At 43.3% G+C, this 23,393-nt stretch overlaps 1 protein-coding gene across 1 annotated transcript in view; it reads right to left on the bottom strand.

The window, feature by feature from the left end:
* Nucleotides 1-7,379, bottom strand: part of LOC134909749 (gamma-aminobutyric acid receptor subunit rho-2-like) — a 206,631-nt gene extending 199,252 nt beyond the window's left edge. The window contains exon 1 of the mRNA XM_063916972.1: nucleotides 7,249-7,379. Coding sequence (XP_063773042.1) covers nucleotides 7,249-7,364 — 116 coding nt within the window. The 5' untranslated portion in view covers nucleotides 7,365-7,379. The remainder of the gene's footprint in view (nucleotides 1-7,248) is intronic.
* Between the last annotated feature and the right edge of the window lie 16,014 nt (nucleotides 7,380-23,393).

Consider the following 23,393-nt stretch of genomic DNA (forward strand, 5'->3'; position numbering starts at 1 on the left):
CAGATGAACAATACTATAGGCATGTTATATAAGTACTGTGAATATTTATGAACGTAATATTACTTCTGGTCATAGTACTAACAAGACTACTAATTCTAGGAATATTACATACCACATCAATACTGCAGGACATGTTACTAGCCATAGTATTACTAAGATCAAATGCTGGTATTATAAATGGACATCTAACCACCTCAGTACAGCAGGACACATTACTGCCCATAGTCTACTTCTGGGGATATTACTAGACACATTAATATTAATGGACATATTTTCAAGACGTAAGGGTGGGTATATACTGTACTAGGCCTTATGTCACCCGACCCCGCAGGTTGGAGCGACATATTGTCCACATCATATAGTGTGTACCCGTGATTGCGAGCTCCCACTGCGTCACATCTGATGTTTTGCACATCAAATGTGACAACCCCGATGATGATGGCATGCTCCTGGATGAGGCCACTGAATGATATATTGCATGGTCGCTCACTATATAGCTCTTTGTGTCCGGGCGACCGATGTATCCTTACATCAGTCATTCCACCAGCCGCGATCCCAGTTGTTGTAGTGTGTACCCAGGAGCGGTTTAAGACATGGGCAAGCCCGAGGCACAGCGGCCTGCGGGCACGGCCACAGTCACCCGGCCCACCCGCACTCCGCATACCGCACCATGGCTGCGGCAAACGCCATGGGCAGTGTGGGCACCAGCTGCAGCTGGCACCAATCAGACGCTAGAGGTCATAATTGACCTCTAATGTCTGTGGCGCTGCTATGGGAGAGACGTCATGACGTCTCTCCCATAGATCAGAGGAGCGGGCGGCCAGAGACAGAGCAGCAGCGGCAGCAGCGGTCGGGAAGCAGGAGTGGAGCTGGTGATTATTGTTTTTTTGTTTCGTTTTTTTAGGGTGTGTGTAAGCGGCGCTACTAGGGGGCACAACAACTGGGAGTATATCTACAGGGGGCACATCTATAGGAGGCATAACTACGGGTGCATTACTATTGGGGGCATTACTACATGGAGGCAAAATCACTGGGGGCACTATTCTGTGGCCATGCCCATTCCCTATGAAGCCACGCACCTTCAGCGCACACTAACCCTATTTTGCCTGTCGGGGGGGGCTCAAAGGAAACTTCCGCCCTGGGTACCACAAGGTCTAGAACCTGCTCTGTGTGTACCTGCCCTAACTCATCATGCTGTGTAGCCTGTAACACATAGGGCAGACTACAGTGGTCGTGGAGTCACATATAGAGTGAGGTATAGACTATCTACAGCATTTAGGTCGGCAGTCAATAGGTCTACATCAAACGGTCGACATGCATTAGGTCGACAGAAAAAAAAGGTGGCATGACAATGGTCAACACACAAATGGTCAACACAATTTATTTTTTTCCAGTTTTTTGGGTCGAATGTTTTCTGTTTGATAATATGTGAATACCATCAGTAAAATTGTGTACCCTTGCAGGCTCATTTCACTTGCCACAGGTTACTATTCCTTATCGTGGTCCACGTGGATAGTAAATCAAGCAAATGTTGGGAAGACATGTGCAAAATTTAAAAAGAAAAGTGTCAACCTTTTGTACCTGTCGATCTTAAGCACTGTCGACCTTTTGTACCTGTCGACCTAGACACCGTCTATATATCTTCTGCATACCCTACATATAATGGGCCTTGGCCTGCTTCATATGCTGAACCATTTTACTTGCTATGCACTTGTTTTTCATACCATGCACTTAGTATAATTATTTAGCAGGATGCTATTTATGGGGTTGAGTAAATAATTATTGAAGAAAGGGGGGAATGGGGTATTAAGTGTCATTACAGTATTATTAACATACCTCCCAACATCTGAATAAGGACATGGAATTAGGGGGTGTGACCTCATAGCTAGGGGTGTGGCCTCATGGGATTGCCACTATCGGTAGCCAAGCCCCTAAATTTTAGTCATTGTGGGGGCAGACCCAGTGATCTGGTAGCTGAGAATATATTCACCACTACACTAGCAGTGAGTGACAGGTGCTCCCAACTTTCCTCCCCCCTCCCATCAGTGGGACACTGCGGCCCGTGGGTGGGATGACGGGACAATGCCTGAAAAACAGGACTGCCCCACCACAATCAGGACAGTTGGGAGATATATTATTACTATGTACATTTTTATAGATGTGGAAGTTTTTGAATCCTTATTTTAAAATCACTTTAGGTGCACAAGTATGTATCATTTGTCCCACATAGAATACCAATAAAACTAAAATGCAAATTGACTCAATATGACATTATACATACATTATAAATGGTTAACATTGATTGTTCATTGTATGTTTCTATCATCATATCTTCCACACATGCAGTGATTTCAAGGTAATTAATAAAACATGCCTTTAATTTAATCAGGAGCTTTGCTTAACAAGAAATCATTAGACCCTAAACAAAATCATCTACTCCGTTACTTAATGCTGGGTACACACTTATAGATATATCTGTAGATCAATCAATCTGCAGATTTATATACAGGCGGATTATGCAGTGTGTTGTGTATACACACTGACCGATCCATTGTGACATCAGTCATGAATTGGGCAGGCATTTACATGCACCCGCCCAATTGTGCTGTCAATCACAACCGGCTTATGCACCAAGTGTATGGGTGGTCAACTGACCGCCCGTATACACAGCACGATGCACTAATATATCTGTAGATATATTGATCATTGTCTGTGCTGCACAGCCTACGCAATATGTCTGTGAATGAAGTCGTTTATACACGTCGAGTCACATTATTATGACCACCAGCGAATAGCCAGAGTAACCACCGTGTGCAGCACGGACAGCAGCTAGACGTTCGCTGTACTGTCATTTTAGACACATATCTGGTAGCTCCCAGGTTCGTTTTGACGGTGAGCTGCTCCACTGGAGCATATCTGTCGGCCCTCACACACCTTCGTAGCTGACGTTCACCTCTCGCATCAATGGCACGTGGTGCTCCGCAGTTTCCACATTGGTTATTCGCAATGGTGCAATTAGTCCACTCATGATACAACTTTGCCACTGCAGCCCGCGAACAGTTCACAAACTGCACTGTTTCAGAAATACTGCCACCCTTGGCCATAAAGCCGATAATCATTCCTTTTTGCAACCCAGATAAACCACCATTTTACCTAAGACAGCAACGAGTGATATATGTGCAGACATCCCATCACACACCTTATATACCCACCAAGCCAGAGCATGACAAATTACGTACTTCATGGGCTACGCACTGCCTACGTCAAATGTAGGAGGTCGTCATAATAATGTGACTCAACCGTATAGGTGTACAATTGAGAGTGTCCTGACCTACAGAATTACTTGTTGGTTTGGCAATTGTACTGCAGTCCAGCGAGGTGTGCTTGAATGACTGGTTAGGACGGCAGGAAAAATAATCCCTGTGCGTTTACCTACCATTCAAGAGCTGTATGGAAAGTTGGAAACAAGGTTTGAAAGGAAGCTAGGGGTGTGTTATCCGGGCCAAGCCATCCTCATTATGTTATTTAATAAACTACCATCAAACAAAAGGCTTAGAACTTTGATGACACACACAAAACTTAAATTGTAACACTGTATTACACTGATCTGAGATTATGGGATATATTTACTAAAGATCGATTTTGATAGTTTTAAACTCGATGCAAATCGTTCTCAATCAATGTTGGGTTTAAGGGACTGAACACACACATTTGCTAACAGATTTTTTTTAATATAAATTTTTAAATATTAATACATGTGTGTTTTAGCCCTGGAAGTACAACATCGATTTTAAATTGATCAAAATCGACATTTAGTAAATATAGGTGGAGAAATTCTGTATGCTTTTGCTATCTGTTATCTATTGTGCTGGGATGTTTTAAATTGTAATTTAATTGACAATTTGTTCTGTCTTGAATGACAATAACATTTTATTGTATTGTATTAACTAATCTAAATTCGCTCTTGACAAGCGATTTTCCATATATATGCTACTCATTTTTCAGTTGTAATGAATATATTTACATTGTTGACTTAATTTAGAACAGGATAAGTGAGACAGTTGGAAGAACATGTGACCCAAGTGAACAGGTCAGGTTGATAGATATGACTTTGGTGGTCATTCCGAGTTGTTCGCTAGCTGCATTCGTTCGCTGTGCAGCGATGAGGCAAATAAACGGTGCAATGCGCACCTGCGGCGTACTATTACAATGAACGATGTAGTTTTACACAGGGTCTAGCGATGCTTTTCAGTCGCACTGGCAGCCGCAGAGTGATTGACAGGAAGAGGGCGTTTTTGGGTGTCAACTGACTGTTCTCAGGGAGTGTTTGGAAAAACGCAGGCGTAGCTGGGTGAACGCAGGGCGTGTTTGTGATGTCAAATCAGGAACTGAATGGTCTGAAGTGAACGCAAGCGCTGAGTAGGTCTGGAGCTGCTCTGAAACTGCACAAAATTATTTTGTAGCCGCTCTGCGATCCTTTCGTTCACACTTCTGCTATGCTAAAATACACTCCCAATGGGAGGCGGCATAGCGTTTGCACGGCTGCTAAAAACTGCTAGCGAGCGAACAACTCAGAATGACCACCTATATGTCTTTAGCTTTCACACCATTATTCTACCAACTAGAGGACCTTTTTTTCTATCGACCTTTACCCTGCATGATATGAGCAACAGTATGGGCTGACATGGGCATAGTTAACCATAGGGGGCCTATCCACATATGAATATGTACTGTATATAGATTTCTGTAGAGGATTTTTCATTTCACACTATAAAACCTGAACATAAATAATTGTTAAACCAGTTCACTATAACGTTGCATAAATTACTTTAACTATACAAACACTAACGTCTCTTTCTTGTTTTGCGTAATAGCACAAAGTGCAAACTTGAAATTCTGTGTCTGCTCACACCATGTAAATTAATCTGCAGAGAATTAAAACCTTGCCTTGCTACAAGGCATTAGGGAAGCTTTACATTATTCCTAGATGTTGCTATTAATGAACTTTCAAACTGTATCAAATCCTTATTTCAGACGTCAGACTGTGGATAACATGATTGCTGGAGACGCACACAAGAGCATCCTTAGGTAAGAAAATGCAGATGTTTCATATTTGAGGCTAATATATTGCATAATTTGCTTTTTGCTTCTTGGATGAGCCGTTACGAATAATGTAACAAGACACAATTTCTGTATAATGACATAACCGCTAGGCACATAGGGACTCCTAACAGATTGTGTGAATGGTTAAAAGATTTACTTTCTAATGTAATGCAGAGTGCACCCACTCTGGAAACAGTAGCCACATACTATCATGACAATACTTTTTTTGGCATGAAAAAAGTAAAAAGAGAAACATACTTATTACTGTTACATTATTACAGGAAATACCATCAATCTGCTCATAGAGATATTTCCTGATTAGCAAGTGACATACACATTTCAAATAATTTTAAAAGCTGTTCCAGGCTTGTAGTATGATGGGACCATTATTTCCTCCTCATAACCCACTACATTCTATCTTTGTGGTTGCGCTTTTGTTCCAAATGCACATAAAACATAAGTACAGTATAAAGGAAGTGCTATCAGCCTGGTTCTTATGGTGCCCATACACTTGTGAGATAATCGGTGCTATCCTTCGATTTCGACCTCATCTATGAGAGAAATCGAAGGATTGTATGCACATTTTAGGTACCTAGAGATGCGATGCGTGGGCACGCAGCTCGAATGTCGCTTCTCAAGATAGTATGTGCTGCACTTAATATTTCTCGCATCGCAGTGCGATCGCATGTGGTTTTTAAACCACATGTGATATATCGCACTGCGATGTGCGATGGGCACCCGCCGGGAGCGGCCAGAGGCCGCTCCCACACGGCGGTGACGTGCCGATCACGTGATTACCATGTGATCTATCGCATGGTAATCACTTTGGCAGTTCAGGTGCGATTTCATTGCACCTGAACCGCCAGTGCGATGCCCCGTGATGTCACGTCGCGGGGCATCGCACAAGTGTATGGGCACCATTAGTTGACACAAATCAGTGATTGACTCAGGGAAATCTATAACTAGAAGTGATTTAGCTCCATAAACATAGTTTGCAAGTGCCCCCTTACTACAAGTTCAACTCCACCTGCAACACCCAAAGCAACCCTCACTGTCCGTGCAAATGCAAGTTATTTATTTTATTTTCAGTAACTACCAAATCTGATTGTTGCCTGAATAAACCAAAATGCAGCCAGAATTAGGGCATTACAGGTGCATGTACATCAATCATGAGCTGCCAAGGCCAACATTTCTCCTTGGATTATAACCCAGAATACTATCACCAGGTTGTAATAGTATCTAATAGTGTATACTACATTTTAAGGACTTTTATGACCATACAGAGGCAAGACCATATGTACTAATCACAGAACTGACAGGGAGATTTGTGAGATTCTTGATATTTGCAATGACATTTCTGATTAACTGATAAATTCTGTAACATTTATAAGAGATTATCCCAGTGTGTTACTCATCTGAAGAGCAAATAGAATTTAATGTAATGATGCCAACTTCTCTGATTCACCTGCACTGTGTATTCACTGCTGTGAAATCTCGGTCACAATATTTCATTATCTGATCCCTGTCTATACGGATTTGGTTTGGTTAGAGACCTCAGGCTACATTTTGAAACCTGTATGAAACAAACTGACAGACATCTAAGCCTGTTAAGTAAATCGTAATGCATGCTCAATATTATTAGATTATTATGCCCTCAAATACAATGTGCATGTACAGTCTTGTACTGTGTTCATTTGTTCAGTATAACATAGACAGGAAAAAAATAAGATAAATATAGCCTGTTGTCTAAATATCTAAACATAGCTCAAACATTCATAATTCCATAATGCTTCAAAATATAAACAAACAGGATTGCAATAAAGTGTTTGGGAAGTTTCACAAATGAAGGTAGGACTTCAGAAAAGCATATGTCTGCTTCCCCATCTATTGAATTGCAGATAAATGATGTGGAGATAGAAGCAATGTATGATAAAATAAGAGTCTAATTACAGAATTCTATGATGGGAATTTAGTAGGGTCATTACGCTAGGATAGATTTCTTGGAACAATACTGTCAATTAAAACAAGTCGAAAACTGTTCAAATTCTTTTGCTCAACAGCACAATACATGTAATAAAGCACATCCAGTCTAAGGGAAGCAGGCAAGTGTGGCACACATGTGTACTCAGGTGGAGAGATGCCTACCTGGCTTGTTTGTGCACTTCCATCTGATTTGTCCATCTCCTCCTCCTATGCTTCTTGCTTTCTGTGAGAAGGATGAGACAGAAGATCAGCAGAAGGAGTTTGAACGAATTAGGCATTTTCAGTATAGTGGATAGAAAATGATCTGCTCTGCAGTTTCTCCCAGCAGTGACAGTCCCTACTGGTGCACACATTGAGTCAGCTGTTCATGCAGGGAAACATACTGGCTAGACGGATCAGTGTGCAGGCTGTGCTTCTGATTCCTATAATGTTCTGAGATCACAAGCTTTCCTCCCATGAATGATAGACACTGGCCATTTCTAGGGGCTAGGAGAAGTTGGCTGTGCTTTGCTACATATCCCCAGGGGTTCTAGGACAGAGATTTCACTAAACCCCTTACATAATAGGCATGTGGTTCACAAAGCAACTAAAGACACTCTGGATGATTCATCAGAGCACTAATCTTAGTAAGATTTTCATGATAAACCATGGAATCTTTCAACCAGTTTAAATTTTAGTGTTAAGATGTTTGTTGTTGTCAGTAAAGCTAATCATTGTTGAGACCAAGAGAAACACAAGTCCGCTCTAAAGGGGATCATTCTAACACAAGTCCGCTCTAAAGGGGATCATTCTAACACAAGACCACTCTAAAAGGGATCATTCTAACACAAGGTCACTCTAAAGGGGATCATTCTAACACAAGTCTGCTCTAAAGGGGACCATTCTAACACATGTCACTCTAAAGGGGATCATTCTAACACAAGTCTGCTCTAAAGGGGACCATTCTAACACATGTCACTCTAAAGGGGATCATTCTAACATAAGACCAGTCTAAAGGGGATCATTCCAACACAAGGCCACTGTAAAGGGGACCATTGTAACACATGTCACTCTAAAGGGGATCATTCTAACACAAGACCAGTCTAAAGGGGCTCATTCTAACACAAGGCCACGCTAAAGGGGCTCATTCTAACACAAGACCACTCTAAAGGGGACCATTGTAACACATGTCACTCTAAAGGGGATCATTCTAACACAAGACCAGTCTAAAGGGGCTCATTCTAACACAAGGCCACGCTAAAGGGGCTCATTCTAACACAAGGCCACACTAAAGGGGCTCATTCTAAAGAGCAGGAATGCTAAACATTGGAGTAGATTGTGTTGCATTTAAAGATCTGTATTGCATAAATGTGTTGAGAGAACCATACAGTACATTTACACACATCTCAGTGTAATCTATAGCTTCCTATCAATATAAAGTACACAATCTATTCTACAGGGACATCAGATATCACTGCTAACAATAAATAGAACATTATGAAAATTCCTACAAATTGCTTCAGTTCTGAGGTTTTGTGCTGTCTACTGATTTGTGCTACTAAATCCTACAAGAGGTTTTAACCATTGCCTGTTGGGATGGCTGGAAAATTAGACTGCTCCCCTGAAACTGATGATAGGCCTACTAATCTGACTACTGAATTGGTTTCATGTGTCTCAGTGTTCTTCATCTTCGTGTCAGATGAATGCATTGATTAAATATTCCCCCTAACTAAAAATCTTCTTTTCCAATTAATATATATATATATATATATATATATATATATATATATATATATATATTATATATATATATATATCATGCAAGCAAAGCATGGCATGGCAACCCTGAGGTATTGTATTGTAGATCAGGTGCTGTTCTCACTACGTGGCGGTGACAGATCTAAAAAGCTTCTACAGCTGGAAATAAAATGGATCCATTTATTGGATACAATTCATCCAAGGGGGTTGAATGAAGCTCTGAATTTAAGGTGCTTCTTATAATGTTATACTCATTGTATGTCACTAATTAGAATGTGTAGTTTGTGATCAATGATTATATATACAGGGGATGAGTAGTAACAGATTGCGTTATCATCCTCATATGTATTATATGAACTTTGGTATTTTGTGGTTGTTTTTATTCAGTATATTATATTTTTATTGTTTCTTCACTTACTCATAATGAGAGTTTACCAATGCGTTTTGTGGTTCACAGTATTATGAAGATTGACACATTGTATGTATGACTGTGTCACTATGTAATGATTTATACATGTTGCCATGGTTACTCTCTTCCAGCCCTCACACGCGTGCTAGACGGGCTGAGAGACAGCCACTTCCGAAAGTGCCGGATGTGATGTATCCGGAAGCCGGGCAGCGTGGATGGCGGCAGTGGGAAGATTAAATGCTACTAAGGTATTTAAACTGTTTGTATATTATTCACTGCTATCCTGATGACGGGGTTACGGCCCCGAAACGTTGATGCATTAAACTACACTCGTTTTCCAGTTTGAAAGTATCTGGGTGCCGCCTCCTTTCGTTGGTTTTATATATATATATATATATATATATATATATATATATATATATATCTCTAAAAAGGGATGACCTTTCTCGCGCTATATGGTATGGAGAGCTACACCTTAGGGAGAGATACCCCCTGTTAGATGGGATATGATATTGGAAGAAATAGAGAAAAGATTTCCCCAGGGAGCTTGTCATCCTTTGATATGTACAAGTTTACTAATACAATCTTAAAATTTAAGTTTTATTGTTACTTAAAACATACAAACTGTTTGACAATTTGCCCAGGTTGACAATAAGATATATTTGTACAGACAATAGTTGTGTTGATATTATTCCATTTCAATCAAAAAACAGTAAATGTTCTTTCCTGAAGCAATGACAGAGACCCTGTCCTAACCCAACGCGTTTCGTCCTACAGACTTCATCAGGGGTACAGTATGGTCTAGATAGTACAAAAATATACCATAAACATCTTTTCATTGTATGTTACAAAATTTTTTGTTCATACCACTTTAAGGAGTACATTAAATACATACCAAAGGATCAAATTTGGACAAATATCTTTTGTGTCTTCAAAGGCAATATAATAATTTTTTAAAAATGGTATTGGACCAGATTTCACCGTATGGAATATCTGTAAAATCATAACATGTGTCATACAAACTGTATAACAGACTACGATATATGAAGAGGAATAGGAGAAGGAGGAATGGTTTCAAAGAAGAAAGAGAAAGAAAAGAAAAAGATGACCAAAATGGATTTTCACAGGCTGATTTCCAGTCTGACTGTTTTTCATAAATATATATAAAGTCTAAAGATAGTATAGTCTGGTGGCTTATTATGTTTTTTAAAATATTGGGATGTATCAATTGATTTTATACTCATACACTTGATACCTTATAACAGAAATACAAATATTGTGCAAATATATATATGTCACTGGAAGTGGCCTGCGTCCTTGCATAGACACAGCGGCTGCAGCTGCTACAGGGCTCTCCTCCCCTGACATTAATTTCATTGGGCAATGCATAGGCGTCCTTTCAAATTATTATTATAGGGCCTATAATTGCCTACTTATAGATGTTCAGACCAGCGCCGACTCCTACCTTTGAGGAGGAGGGAGGCTGCTGAGGGCCAGGTCCCTGGAGATGAGGAATGCCGCTGCTGCTGCCGCCAGCCAGGTCCCAGGACGCCGCTTAACTGCAAAACCCCAGCTTCTGTTTCTCTTGCGCCAAAGATTCGCAAGAGATCGCAGCCCGGTCTGGCAGTCCCGTAGGGAGAAACACTTCCCAATGGGACTGCCTATACTGGGGTTGACAGACAGGTAGGACTTCTAATAGATGTCATCACTGCCAGCCACTGTGTAGCCAGCGCTGTCATAGACTGCAACTGGCTCACTCCCTGCAGTGGCGGATTTTACGTGGGCGGTTACAGTCCTGCAGCCCATAGGTAAAATCCGCACTGGTTCAGACCCAAAATATGATCCTGTATTTGAACACTATATGTGATCTATATATTACATTAAACATCAAGCAATAACATTACAGCAATGCATTTAGCACCAACATTGGAAAATGACAGCCACGAAATGACTAAATTTACACTAAAAATAGGAGTATTGCAGATGATTGTGTAAATAAAATTGCAATGTATGGGGTTCACAGATCGCAGATTGGGATTGTTAAATCAGGTTGTCCACCATGTTGGATTTCACAGATAAATTGGGGCTATAGATTGCTAGTGTATGGTAACAATCAGCAGATTTGCAGACCATTTCTAGTAAATGGATTAGTTTTTCAAGATTGGCAGAACTGTATTTCCTGAAAATTATCTGCAAATCACTTAAATATATCTGTAATGTATGGGCACGGATTTGTGGGTTGGGGAATCTGTAAATCTAGGAAAAATAAATCTCAGAATCTGCAAATATTTTTTTTTGTGATTGCTGATGTATGGGGGCCATTACACAGTGTGTTATGTAAAAGTAATGGTGTATCATGAAATATTATATTAATTTCCAAGCACTTCTCACATATGATAAGATTTAACAGTTTCTACTGATTGACCAACGGGGCTTGCAAAAAGAAATATTTTAATTTCCAGACCTTGCAAGTTATTTGATCATTTATTTGCTGAATAATTATATTGCTAAATGATTGTCCGTCATTCAGTTTTGCATTGTTAGCTATTAATGGAATTTGAGATTTTATATATATATATATATATATATATATATATATATATATATACACAGTCTGTGCGGACCGGCACTCCCCCTCCACGCTTCACTGCTTAGGTGCCATCTCAGGAGTAGATGAGAAAATAGGACAAGAAGCAAGCGGCACTCTAAGTCTGATAAACAGTCAAATATATTTCACACACATAGTGATCCGACGTTTCGGGGACCAAGCGCCCCTTTGTCAAGGTGAACAACAGTGTACATAATAAAATTCATACCTTTATAAAGAAGTAGAAAACCCGCCAAGTGCTCCACACCACGCCCGCCCGGCCGCTCGTGGTCCGTTCCCTGCTCCGGCTCTCCTGGCTGACGTCATGTTCAGTGCGCCGTACGAGCGCATCGTTGTCTTGGTTACTAGACGCATCGTTGCCTTGGTTACTGGACGCTGAACTCGGCCGGGCTGCGGCGCTGATCGGGTAAAACATAAACAGTGCATAACAGCGTAATTTACAGAGCCAGCCACCACTAAAATAAACCCACTGTTCCAAAATCAGTTGCTACGACTGAGTGATACTTGGGAGTATATGTTATATACATAATCCCTCAAATATGGTAAAACCGTGTAGATAGAGCGTGGTGAGTTTAAAAAGGTCACCCATATGGCTTGCTAGATCTCTGTCCTCTATATGACAGACTGATGCAGAGTGCAATGCACACATGATCACTTGTTCCATGTGTGCAAAAAGTGTCTATCACTCTATGGAAAGATTTGAGACAGTAAATGAGGGGACTGTTTAAACTTATATAGTCGCCCCTCCTAGATCCGCTTAAGGGACCCCAAGTATCACCTTTGTCACTGCCAGGCTAAAAATATTCCTAAAAAGAAATCCCACATATGATGGTCCCCTGGTTCATTGGTACAGTTATAACGGCTATAACCCCTATATTGTTATTAATTCTAAGGTACTACTATTTATTTAAAGATGTTCCAGTTCAGTCTCTCGTTCAACCCATGGGGATTAGTTGTGTTCAGTTCAAAAATCCATTTGGTTTCTAGACGTAAAAGTTTGCCATCCCTGTCTCCCCCTCTAATGTGTTTGGGAACGTGATCAATGATCATATGTTTCAAATCATTCATGGTGTGGTTGGCCGCCACAAAGTGTCTTGCCACTGGTTGCTCCGATTCTTTGCCTGCCAGTGCTTGCTTGATGGCCGAACGGTGGAGGGCCATCCTCTCTCTAAGCGTCCTTACTGATTTTCCCACGTAGTGGAGACCACATGGGCATTTTATGAGGTAGACTATGTGGGTGGTGGTGCAGGTAAGAACATAGTTGATCTTGTATGTTTTATCTCGATGAGGGTTGTTGAACTTGGAGCCAATTATCATGTTCTCACACGTAGTGCATTTGATGCACTTATAGCATCCAGGCTGTCTGGTCAGGAAGGTTGATGAAGTCTGTTCCTGCTGTTGGAATCCCGTGACATCGGTATGGACCACTACGTCCTTGACGTTCCTGCCTCTTGAAAAACACATCATTGGTCGTGTCCCCCTGAAAACCGATAACGATTGATCAGAAGCGATGATGGGCCACAAGGCTCTAGTCGCTCTCTGTATTACCGGGCTCGTGGTGTTGAATCTGGAGATAAAAGGAATGGCCGGACTTCTGGAACGATTACTAGGTAGAAGACGGGATTTTCTGGACAACACTCTCAGAGGCAGAACAGAGTGTACTGGAGAAGGGCCTGTCATTCGTACCCACCAGTACATTCGATGATTTTAGGTGGAACATTGAACTTCACCATTATGCACGCAAACTTAGACGCCAGGAATATTTCCAAAATTTACCAGATAAAGAATCTTCATCTACAAACATTGACTGCAAGCACCAGGATTTTCTTAATAAACGTTCTGCATCCACCTTTGACCCCATGTCCACTAACGCCTCAATCAAAGCGTACATTAGATTGTTGGATGACTCTGTTCACAAATATAATAAGGCAGCAGCCATGGTTCCAAAACACCATAATTTATCTAAAGCGGAGGAAACTGCATTAAAACAATTAGGCGATTACAGGGACATAGTCATCCGTCCCGCGGACAAGGGGGGAGGGGTGGTAATATTGGACTTGGAATATTATGTGAGGGAAATACAGAGTCAACTTGCGGATGCCAATGTATATGAGGAATTGACCCGTGACCCTACCGCCGAGTACCAAAAGGCACTAAAAGGCACTTTAGATGCAGCCAAAGACAGTGGCAAATTAACCACAAAACTGCACAAAGCACTTTTTCAGGAAAACCCCTTAGTGCCCATTTTCTTCACGGTTCCCAAACTGCACAAGAACCAATTGTCCCCACCAGGCAGACCCATCATTGCTGCCAGAGAATCCATTTTTCAACCAGTTTCAGTTTTTCTAGACAGTATATTGCAGCCGTTAATCTTGAAGCACAAGCACTTTATAAAAGACACCACCAGTTTCCTTAACCGGCTGAGGGAGATACGGCAGGTGCCGGATGGAACCCTCATGTGTGTAGTGGATGTAGTTAGTCTTTACACTAACATACCACATGAGGCAGGTTTAACAGCCATGGAAGCTTTCCTGAGAAAAGAAAGCATGGACAAACTGGATACCCCACTGTTCATGAACCTCCTCCGCATGACTCTAGAAAAAAATTTCTTTTTATTTAACGGCAAATTCTACCGCCAAAAGACGGGGTGTGCGATGGGGAGCAATGTCTCCCCATCGTTTGCAAACATCTACATGATCGAGGAGGAAGAGAAGGTGTTTTTTCATGAAGAGTCAGTCTTTCAGCACATCTTATTTTTTTCCCGATATATAGATGACCTCTTCCTCCTATGGACAGGAGGTATAGAAAGGTTTGATCAGCTGATGTATATTACTAATTCCAGACCGGAGGGTGTTAAATACACCTATCAGACCAGCACAAGCTCCATTCATTACCTGGATGTTCAGATTTCCATCATGGAGGGTATATTGCAAACAGGGGTGTACACGAAACCAACAGACAGAAATACCCTGCTGAGAGCCAACAGTCACCACCCTAAAGCCCTCAAAAATGGTCTGCCACGCTCCCAGATGATCAGGGTATCTCGCCTGATCAGTGACCGAGATAAGCTGGAAGAAGAGCTTGACAAGATGACTCTGAAATTTAGAGAACGGGGATATGACCGCCAACTCCTTGCCAAACACAAACAGGAGGTGATGCAGTTGTCCAGAGAATCCCTTCTTCTACCTAGTAATCGTTCCAGAAGTCCGGCCATTCCTTTTATCTCCAGATTCAACACCACGAGCCCGGTAATACAGAGAGCGACTAGAGCCTTGTGGCCCATCATCGCTTCTGATCAATCGTTATCGGTTTTCAGGGGGACACGACCAATGATGTGTTTTTCAAGAGGCAGGAACGTCAAGGACGTAGTGGTCCATACCGATGTCACGGGATTCCAACAGCAGGAACAGACTTCATCAACCTTCCTGACCAGACAGCCTGGATGCTATAAGTGCATCAAATGCACTACGTGTGAGAACATGATAATTGGCTCCAAGTTCAACAACCCTCATCGAGATAAAACATACAAGATCAACTATGTTCTTACCTGCACCACCACCCACATAGTCTACCTCATAAAATGCCCATGTGGTCTCCACTACGTGGGAAAATCAGTAAGGACGCTTAGAGAGAGGATGGCCCTCCACCGTTCGGCCATCAAGCAAGCACTGGCAGGCAAAGAATCGGAGCAACCAGTGGCAAGACACTTTGTGGCGGCCAACCACACCATGAATGATTTGAAACATATGATCATTGATCACGTTCCCAAACACATTAGAGGGGGAGACAGGGATGGCAAACTTTTACGTCTAGAAACCAAATGGATTTTTGAACTGAACACAACTAATCCCCATGGGTTGAACGAGAGACTGAACTGGAACATCTTTAAATAAATAGTAGTACCTTAGAATTAATAACAATATAGGGGTTATAGCCGTTATAACTGTACCAATGAACCAGGGGACCATCATATGTGGGATTTCTTTTTAGGAATATTTTTAGCCTGGCAGTGACAAAGGTGATACTTGGGGTCCCTTAAGCGGATCTAGGAGGGGCGACTATATAAGTTTAAACAGTCCCCTCATTTACTGTCTCAAATCTTTCCATAGAGTGATAGACACTTTTTGCACACATGGAACAAGTGATCATGTGTGCATTGCACTCTGCATCAGTCTGTCATATAGAGGACAGAGATCTAGCAAGCCATATGGGTGACCTTTTTAAACTCACCACGCTCTATCTACACGGTTTTACCATATTTGAGGGATTATGTATATAACATATACTCCCAAGTATCACTCAGTCGTAGCAACTGATTTTGGAACAGTGGGTTTATTTTAGTGGTGGCTGGCTCTGTAAATTACGCTGTTATGCACTGTTTATGTTTTTCCCGATCAGCGCCGCAGCCCGGCCGAGTTCAGCGTCCAGTAACCAAGGCAACGATGCGTCTAGTAACCAAGACAACGATGCGCTCGTACGGCGCACTGAACATGACGTCAGCCAGGAGAGCCGGAGCAGGGAACGGACCACGAGCGGCCGGGCGGGCGTGGTGTGGAGCACTTGGCGGGTTTTCTACTTCTTTATAAAGGTATGAATTTTATTATGTACACTGTTGTTCACCTTGACAAAGGGGCGCTTGGTCCCCGAAACGTCGGATCACTATGTGTGTGAAATATATTTGACTGTTTATCAGACTTAGAGTGCCGCTTGCTTCTTGTCCTATTTTATATATATATATATATATATATATATATATATATATATATATATATAGAGAGAGAGAGAGAATGATGTGGGGACCGGCACTCTCATTCCCGCAATATAACTGCCCCGGTGCCTCCTCAAATGATCAATGGACCATATAAAACCCCCGTGCAGAGTGGCACTCGTAGGACTTCAGTCAATAAACAGAGGACACAGCGGTCACAAGTTTGGTCTAATCGACGTTTCGATAATTTAATATCGTCTTCAGGATAACCAGAGTGAATACAAAACAACATTTAAATACCTACTCACCACTACTTGTGTGTCCACGCCATCGGACGACAGCAGACTGCGTTGCGCACTTCCTGTGCGCCCGGACGCTCGAGCGGTTGCCTGGAGACCAAAACCAACATGTGACATAAACAAACAGTGTAGAGCATAGCAGGAGCGTACAGGTCCGTTAAAAACACAAAACTGGGGACAGCACAATCGTAACTAAGTCTATACATATTGAAGACATGGTTGTCATGGATATTAATACAAGCATATATATAACTTGGCCAGACGGGACACAAGGCTCCCGGATACACTAAGTGCTAGTTCCAGGGCAATGACATTACGCACCTCATGTATAATTCACCAAGCTGCCAACAATGAGAAATAACAATCTGCTGATCCCCCCCAAAAAGAAGGGAGTTAATGTATCACAGAAACATCATATTGCTGTGCAGACCACCAAAGCGCAAGGGGAGCATGATATTATAGGTACATATAGACTCACAGGAAACAATTCAGAGGGAGGTTCTCGAGCTTACTTTGAAGAGAAATTATTTTCTCTTTGACTCCCGGTGGTATGTTCAGCAACAGGGCTGTGCGATGGGGTCCTGTGTGGCCCCAGCCTTCGCAAACACCTATATGTTTGAAGTTGAACGCCAAGCCTTCTTCAGTGATACCAACATAGCGGCCAAAATCCCGTTCTTTGTATGGTATATTGATGATCTGCTCTTGGTTTGGACGGGGACGGAGGCAGAGTTCAATAACCTTATGGCAGCCATCAACGCCACTGAGAGCACCATTAAATTCACGTACCAGATGAGCACACAGTCTGTGAATTACTTGGATGTACGAGTCTCCCTGGAGAATGGCAAAATCTGTACTTCACTGTACAAGAAGGCCACTGATCGCAATATGATACTGCATGCGAGTAGTCAACACCCCAGCTCTACCAAGAAGGGTCTTCCGTTTTCACAATTCTTGAGAATACACCGTATATCGGATGACATCGGTAATACCGAGAAGGAGATTGATAATATGATCAAGCAATTTATGATCAGAGGATACAAATACGTGGATCTTGTTAAAGCTAAAGAAAGAGCTCTGGCGATCCCACAGTCGAGAACACTGATTCCGTCTGTGGACAGGAAAGAACGTCTTGGGGACTGTATTCCGTTTGTGCAACAGTATACCTCAGCCAGTCCACGTATAGCGAAGGCAGTCAAGAACTTGTGGCCTGTGGTGAGAGCAGATCCTGAGTTGACTATGCTAAAGAATACCAAAGTGTTGGCCAGTTACACTAGAAACAGGAATTTAAAAGATTGGCTTGTTAAAAATGATGTTTCTAGTGCTAAGAGTAGTGGGCCCAGCACCTTCCTTACTAGAAAAGCAGGATGTTACCGATGTACCGGCTGTACAACATGTAGTTTCATGGAGTACGGTGATTCCTTCGCCCACCCACATTCTGGGGAACGGATCGCTATACGCCATGTACTGTCATGTAACAGCACCTACGTGATTTATATAATTCAATGTCCTTGTGGTCTCCTCTATGTGGGGAAGACCACAAGGATATTTAAGGAGCGCATGGCACTCCACAGATCGGCCATAAGACATGCCCTGGAGGGGGGTAAGAGTGGATCCAATCAACCAGTTGCCAGGCATTTTAAATTGTTAGGTCATGGCCTGTCCACATTGCGGTATAAAATCATTGATACTGAACCAAAACGCCTCAGGGGGGGGTGATAGGGGTAAGGCCCTGCTACAGAGAGAAGCAAGGTGGATACACCGCCTGAATACGATTACCCCCAAAGGGTTAAATGAGAACCTCCCTCTGAATTGTTTCCTGTGAGTCTATATGTACCTATAATATCATGCTCCCCTTGCGCTTAGGTGGTCTGCACAGCAATATGATGTTTCTGTGATACATTAACTCCCTTCTTTTTGGGGGGGATCAGCAGATTGTTATTTCTCATTGTTGGCAGCTTGGTGAATTATACATGAGGTGCGTAATGTCATTGCCCTGGAACTAGCACTTAGTGTATCCGGGAGCCTTGTGTCCCGTCTGGCCAAGTTATATATATGCTTGTATTAATATCCATGACAACCATGTCTTCAATATGTATAGACTTAGTTACGATTGTGCTGTCCCCAGTTTTGTGTTTTTAACGGACCTGTACGCTCCTGCTATGCTCTACACTGTTTGTTTATGTCACATGTTGGTTTTGGTCTCCAGGCAACCGCTCGAGCGTCCGGGCGCACAGGAAGTGCGCGACGCAGTCTGCTGTCGTCCGAGGACCCGGCGCCCGCAGCGATGGCGTGGACACACATGGGGTGGTGAGTAGGTATTTAAATGTTGTTTTGTATTCACTCTGGTTATCCTGAAGACGATATTAAATTATCGAAACGTCGATTAGACCAAACTTGTGACCGCTGTGTCCTCTGTTTATTGACTGAAGTCCTACGAGTGCCACTCTGCACGGGGGTTATATATATATATATATATATATATATATATATATATATATAGAGAGAGAGAGAGAGAGAGAGAGAGAGAGAGAGAGAGAGAGAGAGAGAGAGAGAGAGAGAGAGAGAGAGAGAGAGAGATTTATGGTAAGAACTTACCTTTGTTAAATCACTTTCTGCGAGGTACACTGGATTCCACAGGGAATAAAATCGGGGTGTAGAGTTGGATCTTGATCCGATGCACCAACAGGCTAAAAGCTTTAACTGTTCCCAGGATGCATAGCGCCACCTCCTCTATATCCCTGCCTCAAGGTACTGGAGCTCAGTTTTATTAACCAGTCCAATGCAGTAGCAGGTAAAAGAGACGACAACAGTTAGTAGCCTCATACACTACATTCTCACGACAGGAGAAGGTACCAGCGGCTAATGCCATAAAACCCAAAGAAGCTAAGTGGGTCAGGATGGGCGCCCTGTGGAATCCAGTGTACCTCGCAGAAAGAAAGTTTAACAAAGGTAAGTTCTTACCATAAATCTCCTTTTCTGCAGCAGGGTTCACTGTGTAACTATGTAACACAAGAACCCAGCATCCAAAGGATGCATCCTGGGAGGCAGAAGTATCAAAGGCATAGAACCTTATGAACGTGTTCACTGAGGACCACGTAGCCGCCTTGCACAATTGTTCAAGGGGCGGGCTGCCCAAGAAGGTTCAACAGACCGAGTAGAATGGGCTTTGATGGTAGCAGGAGCTGGAAGGCCAGCCTGTACATAAGCATGTGCAATCACCATTCTAATCCATCTGGCCAAAGTCTGCTTAATAGCAGGCCAGCCACATTTGTGAAAACCAAAAAGAACAAATAGAGAATCAGATCTCCTAAGCAAAGCTGTTCTCTTCACATAAATACTAAGAGCCCGTACCACATCCAAAGACTGCTCTTTGGAGGATAAACCTGGAGAGGTAAAGGCCGAAACCACAATCTCTTGGTTAAGGTGGAATGACGACACCACCTTAGATAGATAACCAGGGTGAGTTCTAAGAACTGCCCGGTCACGGTGAAAAATCAGAAAAGGTGACCAACAGGACAAGGCACCCAAGTCTGAAACCCATCTAGCAGAGGCGATAGCCAGCAAAAACAGGACCTTAAGAGTAAGCCATTTAAGGTCCACAGACTCAAGAGGTTCAAACGGAGACTCTTGTAAGGCGTCCAGAACAACCGACAAATCCCAAGGAGTCACAGGAGGAACATAGGGAGGTTGAATCCGTAAAAACACAGAGTGAATATATGAACATCAGGCAGAGTCGCAATTTTTCTCTGAAACCATATCGACAAGGCAGAAATATGAACCTTGAGGGAGGCCAGACGAAGGCCTAAGTCCAGGCCCTGTTGTAGGAAAGCCAAAAGATTGGCAGTATTGAACTTGAATGCATCATAATTCTTAGCAGCACACCATGTAAAGTAAGAATTCCAGAACCTATAATGAATCCGAGCAGAAGCCGGTTTACGGGCTTTCAACATAGTTTGAATGACCGTCTCAGAAAACCCTTTCGCCCTCAGTACTGAAGCTTCAAGAGCCACGCCGTAAAAGCCAGTCAGGCCAAACCCTGGTAGACAGGATACCTCCTTCTTGCTTGAACTTCCGTATTACCCTGGGCAGAGGTGACACTGGAGGGAACACGTACGGCAGCCGAAAGTTCCATGGAATTGCCAGTGCATCCACGAACACTGCTTTAAGATCCCTTGTCCTTGCTCCGAAGACCGGAACCTTGTGATTGTGTCGAGACGCCATAAGGTCTACATCTGGTAGGCCCCACTTGTCCACTAGGAGTTGAAAGACTTCCAGATGAAGGCTCCAGTCTCTGGCGTGTACGTCCTGACGACTGAGGAAGTCTGATTCCCAGTTGAGGACTCCCGGAATGAACACTGCCGATATGGCTGGCAGATGGCATTCCGCCCATTGAAGGATCTTTGACACTTCCATCATTGCCATGCGGCTTCGAGTGCCGCCTTGATGATTTATGTAAGCCACCGTGGTGGCGTTGTCTGACTGTACTTGAACAGGCCTGTTCTGTACTAGAGGCAGGGCTAGTGTCAACGCATTGAACACTGCCCGCAATTCCAGAATGTTTATCGGGAGGAGAGATACCTCCCTGGTCCACCGACCCTGAAGAAAGTGTTGCTCCAACACTGCATTCCAACCCCGCAGACTGGCATCCGTCATCAGAAGGACCCAGTCGGAGATCCAGAAGGGACGACCCCTGCTCAACTGTTGGTCATGTAGCCACCAGGTCAGTGACAGGCGAACCTCCGGAGTTAAGGAGATCATGTGAGTCCTGATCCGGTGAGGCAGGCCATCCCATTTGGAAAGAATTAACCCCTGGAGAGGGCGGGAGTGAAAATGACCGTATTCCACCATGTCGAAAGCCGTCACCATGAGGCCTAGTACTTGCATCGCCAAGTGTATCGACACACATGGGCGGGATAGGAAGCATCTTATTTCATCCTGAAGTTTCAGGACCTTCTCCGGAGACAAAAACAACCGCTGGTTGTGGGTGTCCAACAATGCCCCCAGGTGCACCATGCTTTGAGCAGAGACCAGGGAGGATTTTTTCCAGTTGATGAGCCACCCATGGGCCTGTAGGAATTGGACCGTCAGTTCCAGATGACGAAGGAGAACCTCTGGTGAGTTCGCCAGAATCAATAAGTCATCCAGATACGGCAGGATCCTGATGCCCTGACAACGGAGGAGAGCCGTCATGACCACCATGACCTTGGTGAAAATTTGTGGAGCCGTAGTCAGACCAAGAGGTAAGGCCTGAAATTGAGACTGTAGGTTGCCAATAGCAAACCACATGTATTGCTGGTGCGACACGGCAATAGGTATATGCAGGTAAGCATCCTGTATGTCCAGGGATACCATATAGTCCTTGGGCTCCAAAGCCAGAACAATAGAGCGAAGAGTTTCCATACGGAATTTGGAAACTTTCACAAATCTGTTCAAAGACTTGAGGTTGAGAATGGGCCGGGAGGACCCATTCGGTTTCGGAACTAGGAACAGCGTTGAATAGTACCCCCTTGCCTCTCTGGGTCAGAGGTACCGGCACTATCACTCCTGTATCCAGGAGAGATTGTACCACCAAATTAAGAGTTTTTGCTTTTACCTGATCCGAAGGGATGTTTGTTGAGCAAAACTGGCGAGGGGGACGCTTCTTGAAAGAGATGGCGCATCCGTGAGTGACAACATCCCTTACCCAGGCATCCGAAGTGGTCTGTAAACAAACCTGGGCAAACCGTAGAAGTCGGCCTCCCACCCTGGGATCCCCCAGGGGAAGGCCCGCCCCATCATGCAGCAGGCTTGTCTGTTTTGGAAGCAGGCTGACGGGCAGCCCAGGCACATTTAGGTTTGGGCTTAGTGGATTTGGAAGTGCAAGCCTATTTCGGGTACGCCTGACCCTTTGCTTTACCTGGAGGTCGAAAAAAAACAAACGGAAGTACTCTTAGCCTTCGGAGCCGAAGGAGTAGTACTAGGCAGACATGCAGTCTTAGCGGATTCTAAGTCAGCAACAATCTTGTTGAGATCTTCCCCAAAAAGTATGTTTCCCTTGAAAGGGATCACCTCCAAGGTCTTATTAGAGTCCAGATCTACAGACCAGGACCGCAACCAGAAAATCTGGCAAGCCAGAATGGATGTAGTAGACGCTTTGGCCGCCAGGGCACCGGCATCAGATGCCACCTCCTGAAAATAATGAGAGGCTGTAATAATATATGAATTACATTGTCTAGCTTTATCAGGAAAATCAGACGGTAGTTCCACTTCAACTTCCTGAACCCAGGCTTCAATAGCTTTTGCAGCCCAAGAAGCCGCAATAGTAGGCCTATGCACAGCTCCCGCAAGAGTGTAAATGGACTTCAAGCAACCCTCCACACGCTTATCCATCACTTCCTTCAGTGAGGTGACTGTAGTGACAGGCAGAGCAGAGGACACCACCAGACGTGCGACTTGTGAGTCCACCGGTGGTGGTGTTTCCCAATTTTTACTTAACTCTGCAGCGAGGGGATACCGAGCTAGCATCTTCTTAGACAGGGAGAATTTCTTTCCTGGATATTCCCAGGA

The sequence above is a fragment of the Pseudophryne corroboree genome, chromosome 4 (assembly GCF_028390025.1).
Source record: "Pseudophryne corroboree isolate aPseCor3 chromosome 4, aPseCor3.hap2, whole genome shotgun sequence".
NCBI lineage: Eukaryota > Metazoa > Chordata > Amphibia > Anura > Myobatrachidae > Pseudophryne > Pseudophryne corroboree.